General features: G+C 39.5%; 1 protein-coding gene across 1 annotated transcript; it reads right to left on the bottom strand.

The window, feature by feature from the left end:
• Nucleotides 1–3,908: 3,908 nt before the first annotated feature.
• On the bottom strand, nucleotides 3,909–22,109 carry LOC138609441 (CMP-N-acetylneuraminate-beta-galactosamide-alpha-2,3-sialyltransferase 1-like). The gene is made up of 5 exons (XM_069682081.1): nucleotides 22,028–22,109; nucleotides 11,700–11,991; nucleotides 10,768–10,964; nucleotides 10,419–10,586; nucleotides 3,909–4,038 (listed from the first exon to the last, which is right to left on the bottom strand). The coding sequence occupies exons 2-5, from the start codon at nucleotides 11,949–11,951 to the stop codon at nucleotides 3,909–3,911; spliced, it is 747 nt and encodes a 248-aa protein (XP_069538182.1). The 5' UTR covers nucleotides 11,952–11,991; nucleotides 22,028–22,109.
• Between the last annotated feature and the right edge of the window lie 1,146 nt (nucleotides 22,110–23,255).

Genomic DNA, 23,255 nt, shown 5'->3' with positions numbered 1-23,255 from the left:
ATATTATAATCTGTGATATAAATGGATACTTTGTAGTTTTTAATATACACTAGTGCATGCGAAATGAGAATCGGACATTTATGTTAGTGACAATCCTAGTAATATATAATGCTTGGGGTTTAGTTTTTGAGTTCGCTATAACTGAGTAACATTTAAGGGTTTATAACAGGGGCGTATGAGGAGTGAAGAGTATGGGGTTTCTTTATTATACTAGCTTTGAGAATTATGTTTTCTATTATGATGCAAATACATTGGGATCTCAGGTGTTTTCTTTTTTTTCTCGAATATTTAGGGATAGAGGTGTTAGGCAGGGAAAGGTCCACAGGAAGGTGCGATGGGTCGACCAGCCTCACTCTGGACATTTTCTGATTTTATTTCTGAGGTTCCCACATACGTTTGCACACAATTTGTTAATTTACAAAGTTTTTTAGAACTCTCCGTTTGAATTGACTTGAAGTACTATATGTGGTTGCCTGGGGCAGAGGGACCGTGGGAGAATTTTCCTGTCTAGATTGTTTGATGGATATTACAGAAGAGATAGCTGCCAGATAGGTTTTTCGCTCTCACACTTCAAAATTATTGCTAAAGTTATGCTATAGCAAGCTCAGACAGAAGGGATGCAATGAACATTCTGAATGGGACAGTTTTCTCTCTTCCGAGACTCTGTGTAGTCTCGAAGGGGGGAAATATGAAGTATCTGACCTGAGGTGGAAATGCTTACGTGGAGGATTCTGTAGAGTCCTTTGTAAGAGTCGTAAATATGTCCATGGGCTCTGTTTATACAATGATGTAAAGGAACATAATGTACACTGAGAAGAGGTTCACTCCTTATTAGGTGATGCATTGAACGACCCCCAGTCTGAGGGTCTGAGGGTATTTGTCCTGTTATGGTAAAGAAGAAGAAACATATACACACCCCCAACATATATAAGTGCATGTAGAACTGTAATTCGGGGAGACACTATTCGGCCGTGATGATCTCCCAGGTATTCATGAAACCTGTCTGATGCTGATTCTTTGTAATAAACCTATGCTTATATACAATCAAGTCGGTGTCAACGGAAGTTCTTTTCATCATCTGCGCATCATCGATGTCTGAGAAACAACACGCGCATTCATTGTATTCCACAGTGGCGTCATATTCATCAACTTGGTAAGTTTTAACTTCTGCGTGCTCCTCGTGAATCAATTATTCATTCATGTGACCTCTGCACTGATGTTGCTCTGGTCTTTATTACATTGAAAACTCTGCCAACAATCTTCAAACTTTCGTTGTTGCAGGTTTCTATGCACCAGAAATAGTACGTAGTCATTCTGTCACGTGGTTATTCTGTCAGATGGTCATGTTTAAAATACATCATCAGTCTTGTGGCTGTTTTTATTCATTGTTGCATCTTTATTGCTCACGTTTACTTGACTATCCCACTTGTTGCTAATGTTTACATAATCATTGCTCTGTGTAATTTGAAGTTTGCATCAACTGCTCTCAGTCTTTGCTTTATGTTAAATGTTATTTTGCTTCGGGTCAGTACTTCAGCTCCTGGTCAATGCTGACTTTATCAAAAGTCTCTGTTCATTTCTGACCTTGTCAAACAGTTCCTTTGTAAGTCTCAAGTTACCTGGTAGGTAAGCTTTTCATATAACTGGAGGTGGTGATGCTATGTGTGGTGTTGCTAATGGGTGGTGGTGATGCTATGTGTGGTGTTGCTAATGGGTGGGGGTACACGTGTGTCACAAGGTCTCATGGCGGGGGAGGGCATTTACACACACCATGCACTTGGTAAGAACATATAGATCATATAGGTTCCAACATGCACCTCACGTATAGGCCATGCAGCCTTCGTCAGCTTTGGGTCATTATGACCTTTAACACTCAGCCTTAGTGGCGCGATCAGGTCATCGGATCAGCATACACCTCACAAAAGTCTATCGTGACCTCACTCATGCACGACCAATCGCTGGCTACCAAGGAGAATGTGAATGTCTAATTGTTTTGATAAGGCAATCAATTATTCATGTTACTGTGTTTTATTCTTTTAACTCTTCTTAGAATCCTGTTGCTGCCCGGTAAGGTAAGGCCTGCATCACAGAGAGTGGTTTTATGGCTCTGTCATTACTTTACTACTACTACTACTACTTTACTGACTTACTACTTACATTATTGTTTTGGGGGGGTATCCTATCCTGCTCTTGGCCTCTCGACATTTTCTAGTACATGAAGACATCACAATGGAGTCTAATAGCCAAAGACTTTGCACATTTCATTCTTTCCAAACTTGTTAATAAATAATTGTTCAATCTTAATGAAGTCTCTCCTGACTGAAATGTAGCTGAGCGTAAGTTCAACCAGGAAGACTGTTCATACTCATTCATTCATTAAGCATCATTCATTCACGTCACGTTCTCTCTCTCCCACTCTGTCCTTCCTGTCTAGTGATCAGCTGATTATGGGCGTATACTATTTAAGTACTAAACCAACCTGATTCAGCCTTGATGTCTGTCGACCAATCATCCCGCTGCTGTCAAATTTTAAATCTGTTCTCCTCTCTTTCGCAGACAGTTTGTCGTTTCAGCTCGATCATTGTGACCCTCCTCCACCCAGTTCACCTCCAATCCATCTCATCAGGGTCCAAGTCCAGCTCCTCAGCTCATCCTGTCTTCACCATCATCACCACCACCAGTGTCAAGACTCCATCGGGGGGTATCCTGTCCTGCTCTCGGCCTCTCAACATCTTCAAGTACATGAAGACATCATGATGGAGTCTAAGACTTTGCACATTTCATTCTTTCCAAACTTGTAAATAAATGATTGTTCAATCTTAATGAAGTCTCTCCTGATTGAAGTACTTTTAGAACATTCCCACTATAAGTGTAACTGGAGGTGGAGGAAATGTTCAAATAAATCAGTTTCCCTTCCTGATACGTATTCTAATACCTATTTATGTTTCAAGTTAATAAATGTATTACCAATGTATCTGATATGGGAGATGAGCTCATTAAACACTGTCAATTTGCTAAAGTCAAAGTAGGGTTTCTTGTCCTATATAAACCCTGTCAGGGTTTAATTCTGCTATAATGACTGTAATCTCATTGTACATTATCCCTTACATAAAGACCTACCAGCTGTTTATCATCCTTTACATACCGACCTGCTGGCTGTATATCATCCTGCTTTTTACATGCCTGTTCACCAAAGAAATCACTAAGTGACGCTAAATATTATTTGGAAATGATTTTATTTGTCACAAATTAACAATGACAATAATGGCAATGGTCCACATGATCCTGAGTTTCCTGGTCACTTTCCAATAGATTTACTGGATGACTTCACAGAGAGCCTTATGGTTCATCTCATAAGCCACAAAAAATACAGGAAAATACACATACATCATTCAAGCAAACAGAAACAAACAAGAGTCCTAACCTACTAGTTAAACACTTTACTTAATTTTATCTGCAACAACCTTGTTACCTACTTAAAGTCCCTGTGAGGAGTTTTTCGCTGGTTATGAAACAGACTGAAATTAATTCTGATGACTCTTTATGACCTACAAAATCAAACCAGACCATCAGCGACAAGATTGATTATTTCTATATACTTATTTTTAATGCCTGAAACTGCTGGCAGGGGCGGGTGTCAGAGAAGCGATTAACTGCACGCTGCCTTTGTTGACATTTCCCAGGCAAAATGTAAAGTGAATGATACATATGGCTGTTAAAAGAAAGCAGGATGTTTTTTTTGTTAAAAACCAACACTTAAGCAAAGAGATAAGAGGTACAGCTTTGTCCACAGGGGGCGCAAAATTCAGTATTGATGCTGCTCAAGCTTGACACTTACAGAAAGACTCCAGACAGAAAGAGAAACAAAATTCACCATCCTTTAAAAAAAAGGATTTTCCCAAAGTGTGCTAGTTGCTCAATAACTTTATATTCATGCTCTCCAGGATGAGCTCCAGTTCTGAACTCTTTGTTTCGGAGTATTTCAAAGTAATGGTTCCAGGCTCCATCTCTGTTTGCTCCAAACCCAAACACACTGACCTGGGAAGAACAAAAAATATGCAGTGACTATCAATTAATTTTTTTTGTTGTTGTAATTTTATAATGTGCATATCTACAGATAAAACCATTGAAGGCTTTCAAGTCAGTCTGCGTTCTCAGTCATCCAGGTCAAAGCTTTACCCAAAGGGCAACTGGACGTTTCACCTCTCATCAGAAAGGCTTCTTCAGTTCTAAACTGACGGATGGACAGAGCAAGAACTATAAGCCTCTGTAGGTCATTAGTATGCAAATAGATGTGTAATCAATTAAGAATTGTTAACCCGGGCTGTTTGCGTAGATAATCGTTAACTCCCTCTGGTGTTGGTGGGTCGTTGGGTTTACATTATAGGTGGTGGCCTGAAACATCACCTTTCACTGTTAAGGGAGGTGGTTTCTAGCTCTGTTCACCAGTCATTTTAGTAATTGAAGAAGCCTTTCAGATGAGAGGTGAAACATCTTCAAGAACTTTAACAAAGTCCAGTTGCCCCTTGGATTAAGCTTCAAACTGTTTTATGAGAACATCATTGTTAACTGCAAAGTAGCATTAACTTCTATGTAACTCTCTATCCCTCTTAGAGTCCTAGAACACTTTTTTTTACTTGAAACACGACCCTCTTCAGCCACTTTTGCACTTCCCCCTGGAGCCAGAGGCTGGTTAGCCTAGATTAGCAAGACTGGAGATGAGGAAATAGTTAAATAACAAACTGTCCTTTTTTAACTTCTGTTTTACATTCTACATTACCAAGATGTGTTGAGTTAATCAGTTAACTGTAGTGTTACGGCTGTTAGGTGATTTTTTTGGCTGACCACCGTGGTCAGCCCTACACATGGGTCTGTATGTGACTGACTGACTGAATGAGTGAGTGACGGTACTTTCATAGCCATAGAGAGAGAGTTGCAACATCGCAAAGGCGGATCATGGAGCATATTGGACCTTCACTGACGGGACTCTCTCTCTTCATGGCTCTAGATACTTTGTTCGGGGAGTAGGCAGGGTTGCTCCTCCGCTGCTCGTCCACTGTCCTCACCTATGTCCGCAGCGTGCATATCCAGGGGTAGTTCCGGGTCATTGTTTTAAAGGTTTCCGATGGTTGTTCTTAACAGAAAATGATCTTACTTACATTAGAAACGGGACCTTAAGTAACACACAGCGAAAACATCCGTATGAGCCGAGACGAGACGAGACGGCGAGCTAGGGGGAGAGAGGGATAGATCACACCCAAGTTACGTCTGTATGATAACATGATGTTATTTATTCATTTTTACTAACAGGTATACTTATGGCCTGCGGGAGACTATACTTGTGGCCTGCGCGAGACTTATGACTACGGTTTTAATTCAAAGAATATTAAGCAGGAACAGCAAAAAGGAGCCTGTGAGTGACTTTATCAATCAAATAACTTTCTTGAAAAGTTACAAATAAAGTTAAAAAAAATGACAACAACGGCCGGAGAAACACTTCAAAATAAAAGCATTGTGTACAAACCAATTACTGTATAGATCAGGGGTCCGTTTCACCAAGCAGGTTTATTGAAAACTCTGAGTCTGTTAACCCTGAAATGAGGGAAACTGAGTTTTCCGTTTCACAAAGGGAGGTAACTCAAACCAGAGAAAGAGGGGTAACTCTAGCCTGTTTCACAGAGAGAGGTAACTTAAGCTCTCGGTCAGTTACCGTAGTAACAGACTCTATGAACCTAACCTGGTGGGGAGCAGGTTTTCTTCAGGAAACTCGGAATTTCGCTCTGTCTCCTCCCTCTTTAATACAAAAAACCCTCATTCGACTTCCTCATTCATTCAGCCCGTCTCACGCGTGTTTGAGCGGTTACAAATAAAAAACGATGCGTCTCTGTGGTGCTCTGACCCCTTTGCAAAAGTCTTTTATAATTATGATAAAAAAATCAAAAGACAAATCTGTGTCAAAGTCATCATTTTTAGATTTTCCACCACCACTGCCGAGAGCACTCAAATAAGATGCCGTAAGTTATTGGATTTCTTTTTAAACTAACACAATTCAGTTTAATCAACATAAATTATAATGTATGTGAAGTCAGCATCATGTTAGGGATAAAACTAATGCACATTTAAACAGCCACTGAATGATATTTCAGTAGTTTATTATTTAAAATATGATTGAAGTGAGGTTCAGTCATGAGCCTGTTCAGCCTGAGCCGCACCTTTGTGGTATTTTATTGTTAACTGCTTCCATGTACGTTTTTCTCCCGCTGGATTGCTCCTAAATTAATATAAATTTTAGCTTCCGGTCGTGATTAAGTATTAAATAAATAGAACAGTTCAAACTCGAATTTACTCGAGCAGCAGTTTCTTCCCACGCTGCTTCTCTCTCTTTTGCAGCTGCAGCTGTGTTACTATATTTTTCTAAAAACATGCTCGTATTCGCTGAACGTCCGCGTGAGGATTTCGAGCTCCACTGGTGTGACGTAGGAGGACCTCTTTTTGTGTACCGTTGCCATGGTGAATTGTGGTATCGGGCTCCATTAATGCTGGCTTTTTATAGTCAGCGTGCACACACTTAACTCCAGCTGAACCTACTCAGAGTTGATTGAACTAACTCTGATCAACTGTTCTGAAACCAAAAAGCCAGCAAATTTTAACTGAGTACCTGTAGTACTGAGAACCTACTCAGAGTTTGTTGAACCTGCTTTGTGAAACGGACCCCAGGGGTACTCAATGAAACTTGAAAGAGGTCCAGTTAGAGATTTTTTTGGACCATCATAATGTCTGACCTGCGTTCCGATTCAGTACCATACATTTTTAAATTTTGAACATCTGTCAAATCAAATAAAGAAAATACAATTAGGCTAAATAGTTTTTATAAAAATCCTTATTATAACTTTTACACAGAGCTCTCATAATTTAACAGTAATAATAATGAATACTTCAATATTGGGCAAGAAATATAGTATGTGTTTGCATGTTGGGGGGTCTGGGGGTCAAAACCTTTATTTCCTGTATTACGGTTATGGTTATATTTTATGCCCCAGTTTGTGATGGAAGTGTTTTTATTTGTAAATGAAAACAAATTAATTCAAATGATAACTGTCTGGTACACATTATAGCAGGATTTAAAGAGCCATATTCACATGCTAGTAGAATGTTGTCCATACTGAAATCAAATGAAAGAGACAGCTTTACCTGTTCACTGAGGCTGCTCTCTCTCTGCCTCCTGACAGAATCATCAAGATTTGACCATAATAGGAGAATTCACTTTATATTTTATGTTTGCCAAATTTTATTTTGTGTTTTGCCGAAAAGCAGTTGCAGTTAGACTTTTTCTCATGGTGAATTTTATAAAAGGCAAGGACTATGAAATAAATAATATTTAAACTCCCTGTACATTGACGGACTGCTGGAGAGAGCGAGAGCGAGGGGGAGAGAGAGAGGGCACATACTGGTACATATAAGAACCGAAGTGCGGAATATATGAGGAAAACTAGTCACGATGATGGAGACGGATGTTGCTTTGTGTAACTCCAGGTTTATCAGTGAAGTGTTTGAACTAAACTGCAGCCTGGAGTCTCTGTTAACAGAGACAAACGGAGTGACAGTGTCAGACAATGTCCGCGTTTAATAATTGCCATGGTCACGGAACATATACGAGTCTGTCCAGTCTTAAAAGCTTGGTTTTCTCTACTTCTCTCATTTAAGAGCACGCCATGTCTACTTTTCCCTAACTCACTTATTTTCTCCCACTGTGTCTCTGTAACTCTCTTGTCAGCTGGCTCTTCCATCTGTAACTGTATTCTGTAGACAAAAAAAGCTGTGCAGGATGAAATAGATGCGCTTGTCAAAACTGTTTGATGATGATGATGTAATGTAGATGGACGATGCTACGTCTGCTCCCATTGTACAAACGTTATTGCCAAAATAGCCCCTGTGATAGGCCATGGTAACATCATTTGGAGCCAGAGACTGCGCAGTAGAGATCGGCGGGTAAAGCCCGAGCAGCCTCTTCCGCTAACCAAAACGCGCACACAAAAAACAGCAAGGATCCTGCGCGTGTTGGTCTGAGGTTAACTTTCACAGGTATGGAAACTTGAATGACTGTAGCGATAACCGGAACTGATTTGTCAACAGATCTGTCAGTCAAATAATTATTTTTACAGCATCAAATAACTAGTTAAAAATAAACTTGTCAGAAAAATTAACACTTGGATGTAAATCAGCATGATAAGAACTAACTATTATGACACAAACCATGTTTGAGAAAAAATTATCTGGCGTGTAATTTGATTTTATAGTTTGACCCATGTCCCACCTGTTAACATGGAGGACGCGGGCTTTATACCTATACTGCAGCCAGTCAGCAGGGGGCGCTCAAAATTTTTTGGTTTGACTTTTAGGGAGCATGTCATCCATCTTTTTATACAGTCTATGGTACAAACGGGGGGAGTCACAATTCCAGATAGGCTTTTACTTCGAAAAAGCATACCGGAAGTGTTGACCTACTTTACTCTCCATACCTGTGACTTTTACTACAGGAAGAGATGTTAATGTCAGAGATCAATAGGACTCATCACGATTCATTTTCACTGTGTATTTTTTGCCGAGAACCGCGCGCGGCTCCTGGTAAAAATTGGTCACATGTACCCCTCACTCAAAATGAACACAAATTCAATGCTTTTATTAAAAAAAACTTTTATTTAAAAGATATTTTTTGCCTATTTTTAAACTCTAAATTTTTATTGATATATTGTTTCTTGTATTTGCTGAAGCATTACGATTTCTTATTGCCACAAACTGTAAGTGGAATAGCATAAATAATGATAGTGTGATGTGAACCTACCTCATCACAAATTTGCAGGCTGAGAATCAAAGCCATAAAGCCGGTAGACGGGTAGCTGCCCTTCTTTTGCAGCCACGTTTCATGAACATATTTCATGAAAGCTGGATTTAGGATCATCACCTGTTATAAATCAGACTTGGCCTTAAACCGACACTTAAAAATAGCTGTTTTTCTGCAGTTGTTTTTCTTACATGTTTTTACTAGATGAAAATGTATATGCAAGTTTGATGCAAACTCATTCTAAATACTCACCAAATCCTTGTTCGCTCTACTCTTTGAATTCACGTTCCTGTTGGAGGTAACATTAGTTTATAAATTCAGCAGGAAATGACCTGGTTCAATATTTCCTGTCTTTACGAAGTATTGCTTAGGAAAAATAAAAGTTGCATTGTAAAAGGAAATCTACACGTTATTCTAAATTAATAAATGCAACCATCAGGTTATTCACGTATAATATCTATCATGACATCTTTTAGCTTTCTTACATTTCTATACACCTCAAATGCCTCCTCTCACAGTCTATCAGAAAAAAAGGTTGACCTTATGAGAGAGGAAAGCCTGTACATTGTTTGGTGGTCTCTGGTTGTTTCACAAGTTGAATCAGTGTGTTCTCAAATTACTGTCTAGCTATACTATTTGTAACTAAGGTTCCCTTCAAATACTGAATGGTTTCCTTTATGTTACCATCATTAGATTTTTGAATTTCTTATATCTGTCCCTTTAACAATGGCAACAGTGAGTCATAATTGTACAAAATAACCATTAAGAATATAAATGACATTCTTGGATTGTATGATGTTGTTTTTGATTGTGGATATAGACACATGGAGATACTGATATATGAAAATTACCTAGTTGAAAATACAATGGCTCACCTCCCCATCCCTTAAACATAACATTAGTTAATGGATCAAATAACGATGCACAATCAATGTGAAAATGCGCTCAAAGTGATGAACCAACAAAAAATAATCACACAACTCTGCAACTGTCTGTCTGCTAGTTGTCACCTCAGCTTATTCCAGTCACTAAAGCCTGTTCATGTTGTAGGTGACTTCTGGGGACTTTATTTCAGTACATTATTTCACACATTATACATCATTGTCAGCCATTGCATAGGAGTCATGACTGTTGATGTTTTTCCTGCAAAGGGACAGCGGGGGGCCAACACTCTCTCAATGGAGATACAAGGGAGCGAGCGACGAGTCCACAAGCTCTTTTAACTACTCTCTTCTGATAAATACACAACTTCAGTCAGTAACCATAACAGATAGAACCACGATGGAAAAGCTTATTCTTCAGCTAATGAACGAGCCAAGGATGTAGACTGTAACTTGGATAGCTTGGTGTTTTAGCCCTTCTCTCCTCTCTCTACCCTGTCGTCCAAATATGGTCACTTCTGGCTCCAGAAAACCAACATGGCAGCGGCCGTAATGCTGAGGCTTTATATAGGCATTTAAGAAACCAATGGGGGAAGTTACAGTCGTCAATTATGTTTGCTGTACAGCAAGCTGTAATATAGTCAAAGAAGAAGAATACAGCAAAATGGCAACAACAACTTTTGTTTGATACTTACGCTGGTTTGAAAGCATTGAGGAGCCATTTGAAATCGCTTGTCTTGAATGGAAACAGCACAAGATGAGTGGTGTTGTCCAGATAAATAGCACTCTCTGGATACATTACATGATGAGTTGTTTTGGTCCCAACATCTTTCTCATAGCCTTTGGTACGGCCTCGGTTCATTCTAAATGAAACAGGGGAATACATATTAAATATCATGCAGCCAAAAGAAAACTATATGGTGATTTATTTTAGATACATTTTTACTCGATGAAACTAGAATGTTGTGAAACTAGACTTGAAGAACTTTAAAGGTGGCAGTAATTTTGTATTGAGTGTTAGAACTTTATTGTCTGATGATTTACCTTATTACAACATCATGAAAGTCTATTAGAGGTCCGTAATATGATCCCTTCAAATTACCAGAATTCCCCACCACTGCACAAGTCCTGCAGCGGTCAGGGCTGGATTCTACAACATTTTGAACGGGTGGGAACACATGAAACAGCTTGTCCACTGTCATCTGGAAGAAACTGAAGTTGCCTTTTTCTCCCTGTAAATGCTGACACACATAAGACAAATTATATTAATTGTATTTTCATTTAATCCCACCCACCATCTACCTGTAGTACTGCCTCATTTCTACAACAAAAACAAGTTACCGCTTTAATTCACAATTTCACATGCCTCCAGGGTTGGTGTTAATCATAAAGTGTCACAAAGCTATTATAAATAAGGGAAAGTAAGGGCTCCCTCGGCGAGAGACGGAGAGAGAACGGTTGTTTTCACCATATGTTAATAAGGTCTTGTTTCTAATGTAAATGAGAGCGCTTTCTGTTGAGATCAACCCCCGAAACCTGTATAAACAAAGACCAGAAACTGGAATTTGGTTAGGTTTGTGCACCATCAGAACCCAGTATGAAACAAATCCTGGTTTGGGTTCAAATAGATACTTGCGTGAATAAACCTCCACTATAAGGAGACTATGGCACTTATTATACTACGTCACCAGACTCTGACACCACACCAGAACAATAAGCTGGTGGACATGCTAATGATGCTATAGGGGTACAGCTGCATTTTTTAAATGTTTGGCCACTGACCCAGCTGCACAATTTGATGAGTTGGGAGTGAGACCGAGGCTGCAGTTTGCAACCTATTTTGGTTTCCAGTGCAAAAGGTGCTGATGTAACCATAGTTATAGTTGCCAGTTTTGCTGCAGGACCATTTAGTATATCTCACAATTCACAGTGAACAAAAAAGAGAATACTGTCTTTAAGGATAAGTTGACATTTACCTTCCACCAGTTGAAAGCATCCTTTGATGTTTTGTCAAGTCTTGACAAAAAGGGCTTAAGAGATGCATTTACAACCTTCCTAAAGCCTGGATCATCATCGTTTAAGCATTTGTGACATGCACAAAGGCTTGACTGCTGAGGTCCGAGGGAATGCAAAGTGAACTCCCATGATAACAGCACACCAATTACAGCAGTGATACACAGAAGGTTAAAAAGACATCTGAGTTTGCTTTGTTTCAATATGGAGAGCATCTTGGCAGCTTGAAGCTCTTCAGTGAAGAACAGAGGCAATCTGTGGATACAATATGTAATAAAACACATTAGTCAGTTTATTATCACAGAAACCCTGTCATGAATAAGCCTACAGCAAAACAAAAACATACAAAAAAACAACCAACCTAGAGTACTACAGTAACACTGGAACAAAAACATTAAGCTGGTGATCTATATTCTGTCGGACTCCGTAGTTTTCTCTGGACCCCTGCCTACTCTGACCAGTGATGACATGTATAGCCGCATGTCATCATTCAACTCCTGGCTGTCGAGGTGGTGTCCAGCAAACGATGTGGGCTTCATAGATAACTGGCAGACATTCTGGGGAAAGCCTGGTCTGATTAGGAGAGATGGCATGCATCCCACTTTGGATGGTGCAGCTCTTTTGTCTCGTAATATGGCTTAGTTTGTTAGTCGTAAAACCTGACAAGCCAGAGTTGAGACCAGGAGGCAGAGACTGTCTGCCCCCCAACCCAGGCCTTTTATTACAGTTAATTTAAAATTGAATTATTAAACAACTAAATCATTAAAATCTAATTAAAATTAAAACCAGTTGTGCCAAAAAAAATGAAAATGAAATGTGGTCTGTTAAATATCAGATCTCAGTCATCTAAAGCTCTATTAGTAAACAATCTGATATCAGATAATCATATTGATTTACTCTCTTTAACTGAAACTTGGCTGTGTCAGGAAGAATATGTTAGCTTAAATGAATCCACTCCTCCCAGTCATCTTAATACTCATACTCCTCCAGACACTTGTTGAGGTGTTGGAGTGGCAGCTATTTTCAATTCTAGTGTTCTAATCAACCCTAGACCAAAACTTAGTTTGAGCTCTTTTGAAAGCCTTGTTCTGAGTTTTTCACATCCAGCTTGGAAAACTTTACAGCATATTTTATTTGTTATAGTGTACCGCCCTCCTGGCCCATACTCTGATTTTCTAACTGAATTCTCAGAGTTTTTATCAGATTTAGTCCTGAGTACAGTTAAAATAATTCCAGCTGCTTTTAATTCTACAGCATATCTCTTTACTACAGAAAGCTCTTGTGCTAATGCTAGTCCTTCTCAGCTTGATCAGTTTGTTGATAGTACTGCAGGTTCACTGAGGTACTGTAGATTCTATTGCCCTTGTAAAAAAGATGATTATTAAACGCCAGAGGCTAGCTCCTTGGTATGACTCAGAAACTCGTAATCTGAAGCAAATGCTAAGATAAGACATGATAATCCTTTATTCGTCCAACAAGAGGGAATTTACAGTGTCACAGCAGCAAAGGGGACAGTGCAACATTACAATGTAGGGCATATTAAAATAAGTAAGTAAATAAGTGTATCCTAAAAAATATGTACAGAACTAATGAGATAAGTAAAGAGTATTGCACATTTTGAGAAGTGAGATGAAGTGAAGTTTTGCACATTAATAAATAAAAATAAGTATTGCGCATGTTATGGAGAGTTGCAGCACTCTCAACAAGAGTATTGTTGCACATTGTGTCCATTTTGGTGTGTTTACTGTTGATTATATAGTCTGACCACTGCAGGAAGAAAAGACCTGCAGTATCTCTCTGTGAGACACTGCGGGTGAAGGAGCCTGTCACTGAACAAGCTTCCCAGTGCTGTTCGTGTCTGGACGTGTTGTCCATCAGAGAGGACAGCTTGGCCATCATTCTCCTGTCAACCACCACCTCCACACGGTCAAGAGGGCAACTCAGGACAGAAATGTGCTCTAATTTGAAAGAATGTGGCGATCCACCAAAACAGAAAAGTCTCATTTACTCTGACAAAATAGTCTTAATAAATACAGGAAGGCCCTACGGCATGCTCGAGGTGTCTACTACTCCTCCCTAATGGAAGAAAATAAAAACAATCCCAGGTACATTTTCAGCACTGTAGCCAGGCTGACAGAGAATCATAACTCCATTGAGCCTTGCATTCCCATAGCCCTCAGCAGTAGGGGTTGCGAGACTTCTGATTTTTTCAGGTCAACTTTTCTATCAATAAAGTCGACAAAACATTGATGCGTTGTTGATGACGTCATCACATGCACACACATGCAAAAAACACAGAGGGCCCTATTTAGATGGTGGAAGGTGCACAGTCTAAAGCACATGGCAATCAGTGATTAAGGGCATGTGTGATGCACATTTTGCTACACGGCGCACAGTCCGGGCACAAACGGAGACAATGAAGAGACGTACATTTATGCTTTGTATGTTTCCGCACGAGGCACAGCATTAATGATTCAAATCTCCAGATGAACAGGATCTTATGTTTATGAAAGTTCTGTGCGCTGACCATCGAAGAAAGGTAGGCTTTAAATGTTTATTTACTTATGTGTTTCTTTGTTTGTAAAATAAATGTGACTTCAGATGTTGCTGAGGAAATTCTCTCTGTCTCCGTTTGTGTGTTTCTCTGTCTCTCTCTCTCTCTGTCATATTAATGCAGTTCATTAACTCTGTATCTTCTGGTCCCATTAACATTACTAACCATATATGTTCCCGGGAGTTCTTGTGCTCCCTTGTCTTGTAGGTTCCAGGGGATCGTTGCTGCAGACCACCTGCTGCTATGGACCTGCTCGACTGCAACAACTAATAACATCAGTCTTCCCCATAGTGTCATTATTGTTGCTGCTAATGCTAATAGTAGACCTGTTGAGATAACTCTGGTTATGATTTGGCGCTATACAAATAAAATTTGATTGATTTGATATTATAATATATTAATAATATTAGGTAACAAAGTAATAGCATTTCCCATTTAATTGTGTCTTTGTCATGTAATTATTAACAGTACATTAACATAATGTCAAAAGTGTCACTCCAGACAAAAAGCATAGAATAAACAAAGTAAATTACAATTAATAATTTTATATAATTAATTCAAATTCAAATCAAATCAAATTTTATATGTATAGCGCCAAATCATAGCCAGAGTTATCTCGAGACACTTTACAAAAAGAGCAGGTCTAGACCGACTCTTTGTTATGTTATTTAAAAAGAGGCCCAACATGAATCACCATGAGTAGCACTTAGCAATATTCGGCACATTGGCAAGGAAAAACTTCCTTTTAACAGGCAGAAACCTCGAGCAGAACCAGACTCATGTTGAACAGCCATCTGCCTTGACTGGATGGGCCGAAAATGGGATAGAAGGAGATACAGGATAGAGACAGGCAAAGAGAGCAACAACAACAGATGTTCTTGTTACAACAACAACATATGTCCTTGTTATATGAACAACAACAGACACATACTTATGGTTACAATGCCAATAATAGTGGTAGACTAGGGTGGAGATTAGCAGAATACATAAATAAATAAATTAGTGAGAGAAGCAGAGTAATGATAAAGACTGAGGTAATCGTAATTGTAACAGTTGAAGTCAACAGGTCTACTATTAGAATTAGCAGCAACAATAATGATACTATGGGGAAGGCTGATGTTAGTAGTTGTTGCAGTCGAGCAGGTCCACAGCAGCAGGTGGTCTGCAGCAACGATCTCCAGGAACCTTCAAGACAAGGGAGCACGAGAAGTCCCGGGAAGATATATGGTTAGTAATGTTAATGGGACCAGAAGATACAGAGTTAATGAGCTGAATTAATATGACAGAGAGAGAGAGAGAGAGGGAGCGAGAGAGAGAGGGAGAGAGAGAGAGTTGGAGAGAGACAGAGAGACAGAGAGACAGAGAGACAGCGAGAGAGAGACAGACAGACAGGGAGAGAGAGAGAAAGAGAGAGAGAGAAACACAGAGACCCAGAGAGAGAGAGAGAGAGAGACACAGAAGCTTGGTGTGTCAGATCCCCCAGGCAGTCTAAACCTATAGCAGCATAACTATGGGCTAGTCCAAGCCTGAGCCAGCCCTAACTATAAGCTTTATCAAAGAGGAAAGTTTTAAGTCTACTCTTAAAAGAAGAGAGGGTGTCTGCCTACTGGACCTTGACTGGTAGATTGTTCCAGAGGAGGGAGGCCTGGTAATTGAAGGCTCTACCTCCAACACTACTCTTAGAGATTTTATGTACCACAAGCAGGCCTGCATCCTGGGAGCGCAATGTTCTAGAGGGGTAATATGGCACTATGAGCTCTTTGAGATATGATGGTGCCTGACCATTAAGAGCTTTGTAAGTAAGAAGAAGGATTTTAAATTCAATTCTAGATTTTACAGGAAGCCAGTGCAGAGAGGCTAATACAGGAGAGATGTGATCTCTCTTCCTAGTTCTTGTCAGCACACGTGCTGCAGCATTTTGTACCAGCTGCAGAGTTTTTAGTGACTTATTAGGGCAGCCTGATAGTAACGAGTTACAATAATCCAACCTGGAAGTAACGAATGCATGGACTAGTTTTTCTGCATCGTTTTGAGACAAGATGTGTCTGATTTTTGCTATGTTGCGAAGATGAAAGAAGGCTGTCCTTGATATTTGTTTTATGTGGGAGATGAAGGATATATCCTGATCAAATAGAACTCCCAGATTCCTAACAGTAGTGCTAGATGCCAGGCTGATGCCATCTAGGGCAGTTATATCGTTATAGAAAGAATCTCTAAGGTGTTTTGGGCCGAGCACAATAACTTCAGTTTTGTCTGAATTAAGCAGCAGAAAGTTTCTAGTCATCCAGATCTTTATGTCCTTAAGGCATGCTTCTAGTTTAGATAGCTGATTGGTTTCATCTGGCTTCATTGAAAAGTATAAATGAGTATCATCTGCATAACAATGAAAATTAATGGAGTGTTTCCTCATGATATTACCCAGAGGAAGCATATATAAGGTAAAAAGAATCGGTCCAAGCACAGAACCTTGTGGAACTCCATGACTAACTTTGGTGTGAATAGAGGACACATCATGAACATTGACAAACTGAGATCGATCTGATAAATAAGATTTAAACCAACTTAATGCAGATCCTGTAATGCCGATTAAATGTTCAATTCTGTAACAGGATGTGATGGTCTATCGTGTCGAAAGCGGCACTTAGATCTAACGGGAAGTGTACAGAGAGAAGTCCTCTGTCTGAAGCAGTAAGTAGATAATTTGAAACTCGCACAAGGGCTGTCTCAGTGCTGTGGTGGACTCTAAATCCTGACTGAAAGTCCTCAAATAAACTGTTATGAAGAAAGTCACATAATTGATTAGCGACTGCTTTCTCAAGGATCTTTGAAATAAAAAGAAGGTTAGATAAAGGTATATAGTTAGCTAAGGTGCCTGAATCAAGGGTAGGCTTTTTAACAAGTGGCTTAATTACAGCTAGTTTAAAAGACTGGGGTACATAGCCAGTCGATAAAGACATATTGATCATATCTAGTAAAGAAGTGCTAATTGAGGGAAAGACTTCCTTAAGCAGCTTGGTTGGAATCGGGTCTAAAAGACAGGTTGATGGTTTAGACGAAGATATCAGAGAATTTAGCTCAGGAAGGTCAATTGGAGAGAAACAGTCAAGGTAAACATCAGGTTTTTGAGCAGTTTCCAAAGATACATCTGCACCAGTTAACGGCAGGAGGTTACAAATTTTGTCTCTAATCTTTAGGATTTTGTCATTAAAGAAGCTCATGAAATCATCACTGCTGAGGCCTATAGGAATACTTGGCTCAGTGGAGCTGTGACTCTCTGTCAGCCTGGCTACAGTGCTGAAAAGGTACCTGGGATTGTTTTTATGTTATTCTATGAGAGAGGAGTAGTAGACACCTTGAGCATGCCGTAGGGCCTTCCTGTATTTATTAAGACTATTTTGCCAGAATAAACGAGACTCTTCTGTTTTGGTGGATCCCCACATTCTTTCAAATTTACGCGTCATTTGCTTCAAGTTACAAGTTTCTGAGTCATACCATGGAGCTAGCCTCTGTCGTTTGATAGTCTTCTTTTTTAATGGGTTAATCAAGTCTAGAGTACTTCTCAGCAAACCTGCAGTACTATCAACAAACTGATCAAGCTGAGAGGGACTAACATTAGCATAAGAGCTTTCTGTAGTAAACAGATGTGGTAAAGAATTAAAAGCAGCTGGAATTGTTTCCTTAAATTTAGCTACAGTCCTATCAGACAAACATCTTGTGAGTACATTTTTGTTAACTGGAGAGTAGTCGGTTAATAGGACATCGAATGTTACTAGATAGTGATCTCATAAAAGAGGATTTTGTGGGAAGACTGTCACTGAACAAGCTTCCCAGTGCTGTTCGTGTCTGGACGTGTTGTCCATCAGAGAGGACAGCTTGGCCATCATTCTCCTGTCAACCACCACCTCCACACGGTCAAGAGGGCAACTCAGGACAGAAATGTGCTCAAATTTGAAAGAATGTGGCGATCCACCAAAACAGAAAAGTCTCATTTACTCTGACAAAATAGTCTTAATAAATACAGGAAGGCCCTACGGCATGCTCGAGGTGTCTACTACTCCTCCCTAATGGAAGAAAATAAAAACAATCCCAGGTACATTTTCAGCACTGTAGCCAGGCTGACAGAGAATCATAACTCCATTGAGCCTTGCATTCCCATAGCCCTCAGCAGTAGGGGTTGCGAGACTTCTGATTTTTTCAGGTCAACTTTTCTATCAATAAAGTCGACAAAACATTGATGCGTTGTTGATGACGTCATCACATGCACACACATGCAAAAAACACAGAGGGCCCTATTTAGATGGTGGAAGGTGCACAGTCTAAAGCACATGGTGCTCAGTGATTAAGGGCGTGTGTGATGCGCATTTTGCTACACGGCGCACAGTCCGGGCACAAACGGAGACAATGAAGAGACGTACATTTATGCTTTGTATGTTTCCGCACGAGGCACAGCATTAATGATTCAAATCTCCAGATGAACAGGATCTTATGTTTATGAAAGTTCTGTGCGCTGACCATCGAAGAAAGGTAGGCTTTAAATGTTTATTTACTTATGTGTTTCTTTGTTTGTAAAATAAATGTGACTTCAGATGTTGCTGAGGAAATTCACTCTTGTGATTATTAATCCACAATTTTCAGGGGTGTAAAACAAAGTTATAGTTATTTATTGCTTTTAATGGGTCATTGGGTAATGCAGGTGTGGTTATAAAAATTGCGCAGGGTTGGCTTGGGCTTCGGTGATGATCAGGTTTTTGTTGGTCTAAGGGGCAGTCACTTTCTGTGTCCTGAAGATAGCAACCCGTTTTCCTGTTCATGCCTCATTACAAACCCAACCCATGGGTGCTAATAGTGACACAAGATAACTTGCTGTTTACACAACGTGGGCGCTGGGCGTGAAAATGACTACTACGCTGGGTGGAAATTAGTAATGACACTTGTGACTTTAGATGAGTAATCCACAACATCAAAGTGTTGATTTGAATAAATCATTTAAAGAATGATTTGATTTTACCTTTCTTCTCTTCTCTCTAATTTTCCTATGCAATAATTCCTTTAATTGTTTACTATAGATGGGTAAGCAAAATCACAAAAATATGTAATAATAAATATCAATGTACATGATAGAAGAGTGGCATTAAAATGTGCCAGAATTCTGGCCATCTCCAGCCACCCCTATGAAAAAATCCTGGGGGTGCCACTGTAACAACCTTCAAGTTTAATGTTGTAAAGTACAGTGTGAGACAACAGTGAGGATATTCAGAGGTAAGCTTTAAAGACAAAATATTTAGCTTGAATCATCAAAGCAAAGAACCTCATAATAGTATGATGTTATTAATATTATATTCTATTATTATGTTATCTCTCTGTCTCCGTTTGTGTGTTTCTCTGTCTCTCTCTCTCTCTGTCATATTAATGCAGCTCATTAACTCTGTATCTTCTGGTCCCATTAACATTACTAACCATATATGTTCCCGGGAGTTCTTGTGCTCCCTTGTCTTGAAGGTTCCTGGAGATCGTTGCTGCAGACCACCTGCTGCTATGGACCTGCTCGACTGCAAAAACTAATAACATCAGTCTTCCCCATAGTGTCATTATTGTTGCTGCTAATGCTAATAGTAGACCCGATGACTTTAACTGTTACAATTACGATTACTACAGCCTTTATCATTACTCTGCTTCTCGCGCTAATTTATTTTTTGCTAAATTTTCACACTAGTGTACCACTATTATTGGCATTGTTACCATAAGTATGTATAACCTGTTGTTGTTGATGTAACAAGGACATCTGTTGTTGTTGCTCTCTTTGCCTGTCTCTATCCTGCATCTCCTCCTATCCCATTTTCGGCCCATCCAGTCGAGGCAGATGGCTGTTCAACATGAGTCTGGTTCTGCTCGAGGTTTCTGCCTGTTAAAAGGAAGTTTTTCCTTGCCAATGTGCCGAATATTGCTAAGTGCTACTCATGGTGATTCATGTTGGGCCTCTCTTTAAATAACATAACAAAGAGTCGGTCTAGACCTGCTCTTTTGTAAAGTGTCTCGAGATAACTCTGGCTATGATTTGGCGCTATACAAATAAAATTTGATTGATTTGATATTTTAATATATTAATAATATTAGGTAACAAAGTAATAGCATTTCCCATTTAATTGTGTCTTTGTCATGTAATTATTAACAGTACATTAACATTATGTCAAAAGTGTCACTCCAGACAAAAAGCATAGAATAAACAAAGTAAATTACATTAATTCAAATTCAAATCAAATCAAATTTTATGTGTATTTTATGTGGCTGTGTGCTGAGCTGTGTCAGCCTGGCTACAGTGCTGAAAAGGTACCTGGGATTGTTTTTATGTTCTTCTATGAGAGAGGAGTAGTAGACACCTCGAGCATGCCGTAGGGCCTTCCTGTATTTATTAATTATTATTTATTATTATTTATTAAGACTATTTTGCCAGAATAAACGAGATTCTTCTGTTTTGGTGGATCGCCACATTCTTTCAAATTTACGCATTTACGACATTTGCTTCAGGTTACGAGTTTCTGTGTCATACCATGGAGCTAGCCTCTATCGTTTGATAGTCTTCTTTTTTAAGGGGGCAATCGAATCTAGAGTACTTCTCAGCAAAGCTGCAGTACTATCAACAAACTGATCAAGCTGAGAGGGACTAACATTAGCATAAGAGCTTTCTGTAGTAAACAGATGTGGTAAAGAATTAAAAGCAGCTGGAATTGTTTCCTTAAATTTAGCTACAGTCCTATCAGACAAACATCTTGTGAGTACATTTTTGTTAACTGGAGAGTAGTCGGTTAATAGGACATCGATTGTTACTAGATAGTGATCTGATAAAAGAGGATTTTGTGGGAAGACAATTAAGTTTTCGGTTTCAAAGCCATAAGCTAGAACAAGGTCACGGGTGGGGGTGGGGTTAAAGCGGTGAGGCTGGTTTACACTTTGAGTGAAACCAATAGAGTCCAAAAGGGACATAAATGCCATGCTAAGACTGTCATTATCAACATCTACATGAATATTGAAGTCCCCTACAATAATTATTTTATCTGAACTCAGGACTAAATCTGATAAAAACTCTGAGAATTCAGTTAGAAAATCAGAGTATGCGCCAGGAGGGCGGTACACTATCACAAATAAAACAGGCTGTAAAGTTTTCCAAGCTGGATGTGAAAAACTCAGAACAAGGCTTTCAAAAGAGCTGAAACTAAGTTTTGGTCCAGGGTTGATTAGAAGACTAGAACTGAAGATAGCTGCCACTCCACCACCTCGACCAGTGTCTCGAAGAATATGAGTATTAAGATGACTGGGAGGAGTGGATTCATTTAAGCTGACATATTCTTCCTGACACAGCCAAGTTTCAGTTAAAGAGAGTAAATCAATATGATAATCTGATATCAGATTGTTCACTAATAGAGCTTTAGATGACAGGGATCTGATATTTAACAGACCACATTTAATTCTCATATTTTTTGGTATAACTTCGGTTGTTGTTTTAATTTTTATTAATTTTTTTTTATTTACTCCTTTTTTATTTAAGTTTGAATTAACTGTAATAAAAAATATACATGTCATCACTCGTCAGATTAATTGGGATAGTTTGAGGAAACAGAAAGTCCTGGAAATAGTTTTTCCATTTTAAATTTGAGCATTCAACTCATTAAAAAACTAAATTGTGTAACTATATGCCTGGTTAGAAATAAATACAAACATTAGTAAGAAACAAATGCTTACCTGAGAAGAGATTAAACCAAAGACGTGTGAGGCAGGACTTAACACGACTGTTAATGATCAAACATTGATCAGAGTCTAGGTTAGGTTGGCGGCACAGTAATAGCTGTTTACAGAATGGGTGGAGACAGAGTGTGGGATCGTTACTGCAGACCAACTGCTGCTGTGGACCTGCTCGACTGCAACAACTAATAACATCAGTCTTCCCCATAGTGTCATTATTGTTGCTGCTAATGCTAATAGTAGACCTTTTGACTTTAACTGTTACAAAAAGAGCAGGTCTAGACCGACTCTTTGTTATGTTATTTAAAGAGAGGCCCAACATGAATCACCATGAGTAGCACTTAGCAATAGTCGGCACATTGGCAAGGAAAAACTTCCTTTTAACAGGCAGAAACCTCGAGCAGAACCAGACTCATGTTGAACAGCCATCTGCCTTGACTGGATGGGCCGAAAATGGGATAGAAGGAGATACAGGATAGAGACAGGCAAAGAGAGCAACAACAACATATGTTCTTGTTACAACAACAACATATGTCCTTTTAAAACACAACTTTATTTGCCGCTCTTACACACTGTACAGTTTCATACTGCACATTTCAAAAAACTCTTTTTGTCAAAAAAAAAAGTGAAGTGAGTCCTACACACACAGGGACGAGGGGGGGGGGGGTTCTCCTCCCCCTCCACCTTCCTCCTCCGGCTCACATACACCGCCATTTTGGCCTGGCCCAACACAAAGTTTAAAAGCTGGCTCTTCTCTTTCTTCTGGTGAGTGTATTTAAAACCACAGATAAAAAGCTATTTGGTAAAAACCTCAGAAAAAGCAGTAAAAACACTTTGTTAAAACAGAAACAGTGCAGACAATTGGTGACATTCAGTGAAACAGTGAAAAACAGTCTCTCTCGCTGCACAGAACAGACATTTGTCCTCCACATCAGTGTTCACAACAGAGATAAAAGAGTTCACTGCAACAGCACCATGAAGGATCCTCCACTGTAAGTCCCCATGTCTTTTTGTCAGTGGAGGTTTATACAGAGCCCTCCAGGCTGGTCCTGACCCCCCCAACCCGAGCTGGCTCCTCCACGTGGTGTCAGTACGTCCGCTCAGCTTGTTTCTGTTCAGTGTTTTCACCATCACACGATAAAAAGTCTTACCTGAGGCTTCCTGCAGAGAGGCCTGAGGACAGTGGTCCAGTAGAGGGCCTGTACAGTCCTGCACGTCTACAGTCAGC

Source organism: Semicossyphus pulcher, unplaced genomic scaffold (genome assembly GCF_022749685.1).
Source record: "Semicossyphus pulcher isolate SPU_LCO1_2020_fin unplaced genomic scaffold, fSemPul1.0.p SCAF_5, whole genome shotgun sequence".
In the NCBI taxonomy this organism is placed as follows: Eukaryota; Metazoa; Chordata; class Actinopteri; order Labriformes; family Labridae; genus Semicossyphus; species Semicossyphus pulcher.
The sequence above is the reverse complement of the archived record's forward strand: the minus strand, read 5'-3'. Positions and strand labels throughout refer to the sequence as shown.